Genomic DNA, 11,236 nt, shown 5'->3' with positions numbered 1-11,236 from the left:
GTACTGTGCTCCAATTTGGCTACAAAGTGCACACACGCAATTGGTAGACTCGAAGCTCAATGTCACCATGAGATGCATTACTGGGACAGTGAAATCTACACCCTGCCACTGGCTTCCTGCGCTCAGTCGAATCCCACCTCCACATTTGAGAAGGAAACAGGCGCTGCTAAGAGAGACTAGCAAAATCAGAGCATGTCCGTCTCTCCCAATGCATCAGGAGTTTACCAACCCGCCTATGGCGAGACTTAAGTCCCGTCGCTCGGTATACGCAGCTGCTGCAACACTCACACAAAGTTCCTTCGACGTACAGCAGCTCTGGAAACAAGAATGGAAGAGGCAAGCTGACGGTACCCCGGCCGTGAATACCGACCCGACTATAATGTACAAGGGGACCGACCTTCCTAGGAAACTATGGTGTCGCTTAAACCGCCTAAGAACCGGGCACGGACGATGCAACTTCTTCCGGCATAAGTGGGGTTGGAGTGACTCCGCGCTATGCGACTGCGGCATCGAGGACCAGACCATGGAGCACATCATCCAGCGGTGCCCACTCCGCGCATACTCGGGTAGCCCGGATGATTTACTAGACTTGACGCCCGATGCTGTGCAGTGGTTGCAAAACTTGGATGTTGCCTTATAAATAACAATACTGTATATATAATTTTGCCTATGTGACCATATCGCCATACGATTAAATAATAATAATTCTATCTCAAGACAATAGACAGAAGTTACCTAATGTACCTGTATTCCAGAGCGTAGGCCTCCCCCGCCGCTCCCCCTCCCCGGCGGCGGCTGCGTGCTGCCCGGGTACCCCGTGCACGGCGAGTACCGCGTGGCGGACCACGCGCGCGCGCGGCCCGGCGACCGCGTGGCCGGCGACAACGTGGTGCTACTCGTCACGTGCGACGAGCCCTACCGCGCCGTGGACCCGTATGTGATCTGTGTCGAGGGGCGGTGGAGGCACGGCCCGCCGAACTGTCTAAGTGAGTATTAATAAGTAGATTGTTAGGCCTCATTCGCATCGCGAGCGCTTTTCCAACGCGCGTTAAAAAAGCGTTTGAATGACACAAATGGATACATGTGTATTTATTCACACGATGGCGTTGGCGCTTTTTACCAAGCGGTGTTGGATTTTCGACTTTAAGCCTTGGTCATTAAATTGAATTTAGTGTGCAGATAGAGAACGTTTGATAAAAAGCGCCACCGCTGTCGTGTGAATAAATAACCCCATGTGTGTGGTGTGAATGTGTGTGGGGGCTTAGCCCCCATTACCACGGGCGCTTTTACAACGCGCGTTAAAAAAGCGTTTGAATGACACAAATGGATAGCCATGGATGTATTCACATGACAGCGGTGGCGCTTTTTATCAAGTGTTGTTGGATTTTCGACTTTAAGCCTTGGTCGTTAAATCGAATTTTTGAGTGCAGACAGATTCAAGCGCTTTTTTAACGCGCGTTGAAAAAGCGCTCGTGCGAAAGGGGCTTAAAGCTATATCTATTGATTACAGGGCACTGCAAGCTGACCTTCGACCCGACCGTCGAGTACCGGTGCCTGAAGGCGTTCAAGGACGAGTTCCTGGCGTGCGCTACGTGGCAGCCGGACGGCGCCGTGGTGGCGGCCGCGTGCCGCCCCGGCCACGCGCACCGCGGGCCCTTCCGGTACATGCGGTGCCGCGGTGACGTCTGGGACCATGTCGTGTCGTGCGTGCCCAACGCTAACTTCACCACCAGTTAACAGACCATAGAGAAATATAAGTAAAGCCCCCTCTACACTCGTGCGCGAAGCCGCGAACGCGAGTGTGGAGTCGGTTTCACATGCTTCGCCCGCGATTCACGCATATAGTCTGGAGGGGGCTTAAAGAAAGAGTGGTAACTCTATACATAAGTTTTCTTATCAAAACGCAAGTTATTTCGTAGTCGACATCTAACGTCAAGTAGCGGACATTATCAGTTCTGCTAGTTGACAATAGATGTAGCGGCAAACGAAAACTCTAATGCTCGACAATTTTTAGCTAATATTATTCGCTATGTGCACGACTGGTGCTGCCCTCATTTTGTCGGACTTTCTACGTTAAATCTTATGGAGTAAAATTAGTTCAAGCGGCTGCCGCTAGTACTAATGTCGGACATTCCATAAGATTACCTATGTTTGTGACGATCAGCGCCACTTCCCCCTCCACCGACTTTGCACCTTCCCAATAACCGGAACTATATTTTCAACCCCTGCTTATAATATTAATTTTAGTAGTACATTTTTCGTCAGTAGCGAAACTTATGCCATCTGGTGTCAAGTAGCGGTACTGATAGTTCCACTACCTTGACGTTAGATGTCGACTACGAAATAACTCGCGTTTTGGTAAGAAAACTGATGTATGGAGTTACCACTCTTTCTTTACTTATATTTCTCTATGAACAGAAAGACAGTCAGCAGCAGAAGTTGCTAAGCTGGCGAGGTGAAAATGATCTTGACGCGACTTTATTGTGAAGAGAATAAGAGCGTGTCAAGGTTTGAACACCTCGCCCGCTTAGCAACTTCTGCTGCTGACTGTACGTGGGACTATTTTGTGATTGTTGTTTAGCGTCCGTTGTGTAACTAAGTCATTATTAAAATGAAAGTTTCTATTTGGTTTTTCTTCTTTTAGAACTTGCTTAATAAGTACGAAGTTACGAACTCTCCATATTTTTTATAATTGATTTTATATAATTATCTGGACATAATATTTTTTTTTTAAATCCTCAAGCCCCTACCAGACTAAGTAGAGTCCAGACGAGCTGGGCAAATCGACCGATTTGATCAGGAAAATAATTGTCGCCAATCTCATCTAGCGTCCACACGTACAAAATTTAATCACCAATTTTCATTCCATAGATACTAACTTCGAAAATTCGCATTTTTGCGTCCGCACCTGCCGATTTGATCGGGGAATCAAATTGGCGTTTGCGTCCGCACGGCCTGATTCGATCGGACAATTTCATCAGATTGGCGAAAAATTGTCTCGTCTGGACTCCACTTATATGCGTGAATCGCGGGCGAAGCCGGGAACGCGAGTGTGGGGTCGATTTCGCTGTCTGCGAAAATCGACTCCACACTCGCGACCGCCCGGATTAATCACGAGCGCGACAATTTTATGTCTGTGGTTAATCTTTTCGACGCCGTGTCAAACACAAAAGCTGTCACGCTGACGCCACGTCACCGAAGTGTCAAAACTGAAATTGAACTTTATGCATATGCACGTAGGTCTATGTTGCTCTATGACCGATTAATCGGTCTTTGGCGTTGAACCTACGGTCTACGGTGCGGATATATCGGTCACTGGCGTCCAAAAGGTTAAGAGTGGCACCAAGAATTAATGTTTTAAGATCGAAACAGCAAAAATACAATCACACCCAGATTTATTTTTAAAATAAACACATTGATTACAATTATTTAGCATAGTATTTAAAAAAAAAACATAACATGTTGAACTTAAGCCAAGAGCTTTGTTCGTATTCGGTAACTTCTATCACAGATAATATAAACAAGAGAAAATAATATAGCATAAAACCGGCAATTTAAAAAAAAAGTGGAAACTAAGCAATCGCAAACGAGTGTCAATATTTAATTTTATGTTACGACTTTAATAGTCATGCACACTATCGCACCCATAAGTGAGTGGAGTCCAGACGAGCTGGGCAAATCAACCGATTTGATCAGGAAAATAATTGGCGCCAATCTCCAATTTAATCACCAATTTATGATTATTGTGGTGATATTTGAGCCCTCTAAGTTAAAGAAATGCTCCAAACCGAAAATACTAGCGTCACAAATTGGTATTCTTGCGTCCGCATCCCATTTTATCGGTAATATCGGTCATAATCGGCGGTCGAATTCGGCGAGCCAAATTGGCGTTTGAATCCGCACGTCCTGATCGGACAATTTCATCAGATTGGCGAAAAATTGTCCCGTCTGGATTCTACTTAAAAGATATCTTTTTCTCGCTCTTTTATTGGTACGACGCACCAAGGTCGAAGTGCGGTGTGATAGTGTGTTACGACTTTAATAGTCACAATACACTGTCGCACCGTTCAAGGTCACGATGCGCCGCACCCATAAGTGAGTAAAAGATGTCTTTTTCTCGCTCTCACTTAGGTATTGGTGCGTCCCGTGCGACGCACCAAGGTCGAAGTGCGGTGCGATAGTGTGTTACGGGTTTAAGTGGGGTCAAAGCGGGAATGGCTTGAGAAGAACGGGCAAGAAGCTCCGTGGCTTAGTGGTCGAGGGGGCGGTAGTGCTTCACGCCCTCGAGGCGCGCGCGGCGCCGCTCCGACGGCGTGGCGCCTTTCACCTTCAAATAAAGCTTTTTGTCAAAAAAAAAATTTTTTTTTATTTATGTAGGGTAATCCGCCAGTAACTGGCCACCTGTTAGTAACTGGCCGCCCTAAACTAAAAACTAAAAATGAATTATATATTCACCTATAATAGAACCACCACCTAGATAGATCGATTTTTCGCCCCCGAAAACTAGCATATAGCAAATTTCATCGAAACGTTAGAGCCGTTTCCGATATCCCCGACATATAAATCGGATGCCTTTGTTTGACATAATAATGTAATGATTGTCAGATTATCATTATCATGACTCATAATTCTGAAACCGTTAACTTTTCAGGAATTTCCTAAGGTTGTCTTATAGATAGGTTAGGTTAGGTTTGTTTTATGGCAATCCTGAAAAGTTACGCGTTTCTGAGAAAAACCAAATTATGACTAACGAAAATGTGGGCAAACCAATACATTATAACTTAAAACTTAATACATAAATATACGAGAATTGCTCGTTTAAAGGTGTAAGATTCATTTTAGTATAAGGTGGCTAGTTATTGAAGACTGGCCAGTTATTGAAACCTTATACTGAAATGAATTCGGTTTATAGGCGACTGAATAGAATTAATTTTTAGTTTAGGGTGGCCAGTTATTGGCCGGTGGCGTTACTGGCGAATTACCCTATGTAAAGGAATAAGTTTTTGGTAAAAAAATAATTTTTGATACAAGCTTTTATCGCTGACTGTACTTTTCTTTCCACAGGCAACTAATACTCATCGAGACAATTCTAACAAACCCAAACACAACGAGCTAGCGTTGTTTTATCACGGATTTCCTATGGCAACCTCCTGTGACCATCATCAGATCAGCTCGATGGTACCATAATATTGCATTGTCACCCAACTTACATAGGTATGGACTATGGTATGTAAAGTTTCAGCTCAATTGAATAATGGGAACTGATTCGAATTTAGCTTGCAAGATTTAACCCAGACCACAGAATAAATAATAGTACTAGGTACAGAAGACTCACTCTCTAACAAAACGCGACTATTACGACAGATATGTCCGCTAGGTGGCGCAAGCGCGAGCAGGCGTCCGTTTCGTAGCGGTGCGCGGCAACTACTATGGCTAGACACCAAAATTGGTGTCGGCCGCATGTACTTGTAGGTATTTGTACCGACGCGACGAAATCGCGGAGTGAGCCACGCCTGCCCAGACTAACATACTAAATAACATGGCAAGTTAAATAACGGCTTGTAAAGAAAATACTTACTTTAGAAATGATGTGAGATTTAGCAGTAGTGTCTGGGACGTATGACGCCGCTTGCTCCTGAAAATAGTTAATAATTAAGTTATTATAGTTAACTAAATGGGGTAGGTTGATGTCAAAGGTTTGCATAGGTGGCGCCAGCATATATACTCTGACAAAGTGCCCACATTTTTTAAATTTGCTGTCTATTATCTACTGACGGAAATGGCTTGCCAAAGTATATTAAGCCGTCTCTAATTTTTGCCTACGAGATTTTTCTTAAAAGATGCTGGATGCTAGTCCAGGCCGTCAAATCCCAAAAAGAGTGTAAATACTCATAGTACCATAGAGAAATATAAGTAAAGAAAGAGTGGTAACTCCATACATCAGTTTTCTTACCAAAACGCGAGTTATTTCGTAGTCGACATCTAACGTCAAGGTAGTGTAACTATCAGTACCGGTACTTGACACCAGATGGCATAACTTTCGCTACTGACGAAAAATGTACTACTAAAACAATTTACAACTAATATTATAAGCAGGGGTTGAATTTTCAACAGAAAGTTCCAGTTAATCCGGTTATAAGATTAGCTAAAAATTGTCGAGCTATAGAGTTTTTCGAATATCATCGAAATTAAATTGTTGTGAGACATACTAACATTGAATAATAGAGTTTTTGTTTGCCGCTACATCTATTGTCAACTAGCAGAACTGTTAATGTCCGCTACTTGAAGTTAGATGTCGACTACGAAATAACACGCGTTTTGGTAAGAAAACTGATCTATATTACTATAGAGTACTTAAATACCCCAAAGGATGATGCCTGCATGTGCATGTTCATAGTAGTAATAATACTTACAGTTTCCCAATTTTCCTCGCACTCTACGACGGGGATGGGAGGCAGTTCTCGCTGCGGCACCTCATCTTCCACCAAGTACTTCTGGTTGTCGAAAAGGAAGCGATCCGGGCATGACGACACGTGGAACTGAAATATATTGTAAGGTGTGAGCCACGCCACACTGCAGGCTAGCATCTGGGCCCACCCAGGACAGAGCCACAAAACAGATACAGTACAGAAATCAATCTACATACAAAGTGCGCTCGAGCAACGCACACATAGACACTGCTCACGGACACGATATCTCGGACCGGTTGGGACCAGTGCGAGCGCGAGTGCCATCCGCTTGAGACACGCGTCTGTGAACTTTTTTGTGCAATAATGGAGAAACAAAAACAAAGTTATATAATTATAAGCACCCCGCCCCGGCCACTACTAGATACGAGTGCCACTACCACGATAGTTTTTTGTGCATAAGTCATAGTTGACAACCCTAGAGCGACCGCCGAGCGTAGGTATGAAAAGTGAAGTACATACATGTGATTGACTTCTGTACTGTATCTGTTTTGTGACAGAGCGGCGTGGAGAGCACTGGTGAAGAGTGGCCAATCGTCACGTCCCTCAGCCATGAGGTTACGACAAGGAAGAAGAAGAGGGTGTGACATTTGACGGCAATATCTTAAAAAGAACAGCCAGCATAAAAAATTATGTATCAAGTTTAACGAAAAAAGATGTGTATCTATGTGTAAAAAAATTAGACTGTGGTCACTGTGGGCTCATACTTTCAAAAGTGTAATGAACGGATATGGCTTTTTGCCTCGGCTCATGGGCCTGGGGTCCGTTTGGCAACTAATGCCAAGAATTGGCGCAATTAGAGTTAATTTTCGACCATTGTTAGGAGTTTTTGGTCTTTGTATGATTTAAAAAGTAACTGATAAAAAACGCTAGAGAGAAAACTGGTGGGGATCACATTGAGAGACCGTAAAACGAATAAATGGCTAAGACAGCAAAGCAAGGTCACAGATGTTGTAGCCAGTCTGATCTGGGAATGGGCTGGTCATATGGCACGAAAGATCGACTCGTGGAGTAAACGAATACTCGAGAGGCGACCATGGGGGGAAGAACGTCCTCCAAGTAGACTCAATATGCGTTGGGAAGATGACATCAAAAGGACTGCGGGGATGAGATGGCCCCAGGTTGCACAGAACCGTGACGAATGGCGTAAAATGAAGGAGGCCTACACCCGAAGGGTAGAAAAGGGCTAAAGAGAGAGAGAGTATGATTTAACAGTATTGATTGTAACTGTGGGTGATGGTGCAAAAAATTTGTATAATTAGTCAATAGTTTTACATCCAACTCCGCATCGTTGACAACATGTGTCGCATTGATCGGGCACGTGGTCTTGGAGCACTTGGGGTACTGCTTCCTGCACTTCTGCAGGTGGATGTGCATCCTGTAGTGCTCTACCTGGTGCGCCTTATTGTAAGGGCACGTCATCATCTGGTGCGAGTTTATGGTGCTGGGGAAGATAACGAAAATAAGCGTTCAAGTCTATATACTGACTTTTGTATGAATCATTACATAGTTCGTTTTTTTAGCATTAGAAAGAAGGTAAGCGATCTTGACATGTCATTGAATTGAATAACGCTTTTTAAAAATCAGCAACTATTACTTATGAAAGCAAAATAATATAAATGATTGTATTAGATTCATAATTGTTACATATTTGCCTGACTTATTTTTAAAACGTGTTTTTCAATTAAAAGACACATCAAGATTGTTTACCTTATTTCTAATGCAAAAAAAAACGAACTATAAGATTAAAAATACTAATAAAAAACCTAATTAATTAAAAAACAAAAACTAATATCTAACCAAACAGGAAATATAGAAGGCTTTTTAATTTATTTATTTTATTACTGTAATTTCTATGGCTTTTATTAGACACCAAAATTCTATCTAAGTATAGTACTATTATCCATTCTGAGATATCCATTTGGAGATAACACGTTTTGTTATTTGCAAAAAACACATGCCACACATCCCACATGGTGATTGTTCAAAATCTTAAAATTTAAATAAAACCGGCCAAGTGCGAGTCGGATTCGCGCACAAAGGGTTCCGTACCATTACGCAGGCAACAGAAATACATCATCTGTGAAAATCTCAACTGTCTAGCTATCACGGACAGACAGACAGACGGACTAAAGACTCCGCGTCTTAGTAATAGAGTCCCATGGGCGTAGGCAAGTACAGGCAGGGGGAGGGGGGGGGGGGGGCAGCTGCCCCCCTGGAGCTCAAATTTTACATACAATGCATGCCCCTCTGTGGCCTCTGCCCCCCCTAGGCATATAAACTCGCCACCCCCTAGTTCACTGGCTGGCTACGCCCTTGTAGGGTCCAGTTTTACCCTCTGAGTACGGGCCTCTGAGTCACCTTGAATTTAATGAATGTTGCATTATCAATATTAAGAAGTCTTCCACAAGTAAATACAGTTATAACAAGAAAAAAACAAGCAGTTGATAGCTATTGAAATTCACAAACGAATTGGAAATTAAGAAAAAATTACTATGTACTATCAAAACAAGCGTTTTCTAAAATGATCGTGTTACTTACGAGTACATTGCTAAATCCGTTTGTGACGTGGATACAAAAAAAGTAGTGATTATAATTTTTCTCTTTGATTTCGACTGCACAATGAACAATTTTTCAGAAAATTTTTTCGCGACGCAGTTTGTAATTTTGTATGGGTTTGACGCACGGACCTAGAAACATTATAACTTCATGGTTTGACCAGTGTTGCCAGAACGCTTCCAGCTTATGTACAGTCGTACGTCAAAAAAGGTACGATTTTGATAAAAAAGGTACGGTTTTTTTATTAGTAAAATTTTCTTACAGAAACAATATTTCTATGTGGGTGGGGGGTATGGTGGGTGGATGAGTATAGTTTTCCTGATTGTTACTGACTGACAAATTGGCTTGACCAACTATAAGTGTAGTGTACACGTCATAGTTAACCAATTTTGTTTACATTGATATAGGTACATGAAAAATAAAATTTGTCAAGCCATTTCCGTTAGTTGAAAAAAGCGGCAAATCTAAAAAAAAATGGTGTGAAGGGTTATGGTCCAATAGAAAACTTAAATTTCGCGCCATTTTATACTGACTAAGTTGTTTGACCGGCTATAAATGGCTGGCTGAATTTTGACTACCTGAGTTTTGTAATCTGGATAATAATGCCAAATAAAACGAAATACACTCAGATGACTATAGCTGGTCAAGAAAATCTTGTCAGTAAAAAAAGGCGCGCAATTCAAATTTTCTATGAGACGATATCCATTCGCGCCTACATTTTTCAAATTTGCCGCCTTTTTCTGCTGACAAGATCTGCTTGACCAAGTATAAGTAACTTTCTACTGGATATGCAAATGTACATAAGTATATAAATTAAAAAGAAATGCATTTGAATAAGATTGGTAAGATAAACAAGTTGGCAGGTAAGTAACAATAATTATGTAACTTCCCTTTTTAATAATAAAAGTAGGATTTAGGTACCTGACAGCCCGAGAACAAATTCTTTATCATTTTTTTAACTTCTTTTAGCGTTTTTATTATTCCTCGAGCAACTGCATTAGAAGCAATCATAAAGCAATATGAATAATATTACACATAAATTATTTAATGTAGTTTTATGGATAATTGCCAATAATCTATCAGGGTGCCATGTCATCTTTTTCCATTGTAACATCTATTCTATTGTACCATGGTTTGCAATAAACGATATTACTATTACTATTAGCAAAGCACAGGTAAGAAAGACACAACTGCCGACTGCAACTAAAGAAACGTGTATTTTCTATAGTACATGGTACTTTTTTATGGTGGCTATTGTTGTCAGATTAGATATTTTGCCCTGAACAAACCATCCTGAACCAATATAACGAAAAAAAAAAGTTGATAAACAATTGTACATCAAAAGGTACGGTTTTAGTACGATGTACGCTGCGTACAAAAAAGGTACGCAAGGTCAAAAAATAGTACGTAAAACCGTACTAAAAGGTACGATCTGGCAACACTGGGTTTGACGTTGTTGAATGACGTGTTCAAAGAGAATATAATCACTACGTTTTAAGAGACGGGACTTCCATACAATGATTTGAATCAGTTTTTGCAGCTTGTGTATTGTTTGGTTCTCCAATCATTACCAACATGGACAAAGAACTGTCAAAGAACAGTCCCAACATAACAGACTTAAATAGTGTTGTTCATAAAGGCCATTACAGACGGCCGCACCGGACCGCGATCTTGGTGCGGTCATAGAATAAATATAGATGGTCAAGCAAATCCTGTCAGTAGAAAAAGACGCGAAATTCAAATTGTCTATGGGACGATATCCTTTCGCGCCTACATTTTTGGAAATTTGCCGCCTTTTTCTACTGACAAGATCTGCTTCAGGACACTTTCTACAAAACCGAAGTTTGACAGCGATTCAACTTTGCGCACGTGTATTGTACAACATTTTACAGTACATGGCTCTTTAAATTTTCGACATATACTTGGTCAACCAGATCTTAACAGTAGAAAAAGGCGGCAAATTTGAAAAATGTAGGCGCGAAGGGATATCGTCCCATAGAAAATTTGAATTTCGCGCCTTTTTTTACTGACCAGATTTGGTTGACCAGCTATATGCGCGTATCACTACGTAGTATAAAACAAAGTCGCTTCCCGCTGTCTGTCTGTATGTATGCTTAGATCTTTAAAACTAATACGCAACGGATTTTGATGCGGTTTTTTTAATGGATAGAGTGATTCAAGAGGAAGGTTTATGTATAATTTGTTAACCC

At 41.7% G+C, this 11,236-nt stretch overlaps 2 protein-coding genes across 2 annotated transcripts; one reads left to right on the top strand and one right to left on the bottom strand.

The window, feature by feature from the left end:
• The first annotated feature begins 208 nt into the window (after positions 1-208).
• Positions 209-1,737, top strand: LOC134660031 (uncharacterized). Its single transcript, XM_063515731.1, has 3 exons — positions 209-566; positions 756-986; positions 1,511-1,737. The coding sequence occupies exons 1-3, from the start codon at positions 209-211 to the stop codon at positions 1,735-1,737; spliced, it is 816 nt and encodes a 271-aa protein (XP_063371801.1).
• A 2,473-nt stretch (positions 1,738-4,210) lies between these two features.
• Positions 4,211-9,016, bottom strand: LOC134660030 (gametocyte-specific factor 1-like). Its single transcript, XM_063515730.1, has 5 exons — positions 9,009-9,016; positions 7,743-7,911; positions 6,414-6,539; positions 5,579-5,635; positions 4,211-4,327 (listed from the first exon to the last, which is right to left on the bottom strand). The coding sequence occupies exons 1-5, from the start codon at positions 9,014-9,016 to the stop codon at positions 4,250-4,252; spliced, it is 438 nt and encodes a 145-aa protein (XP_063371800.1). The 3' UTR covers positions 4,211-4,249.
• Between the last annotated feature and the right edge of the window lie 2,220 nt (positions 9,017-11,236).

Source organism: Cydia amplana, chromosome 26 (genome assembly GCF_948474715.1).
Source record: "Cydia amplana chromosome 26, ilCydAmpl1.1, whole genome shotgun sequence".
NCBI lineage: Eukaryota > Metazoa > Arthropoda > Insecta > Lepidoptera > Tortricidae > Cydia > Cydia amplana.
Note: the sequence above shows the minus strand (reverse complement) of the source record. Positions and strands in the feature narration are given on the sequence as shown.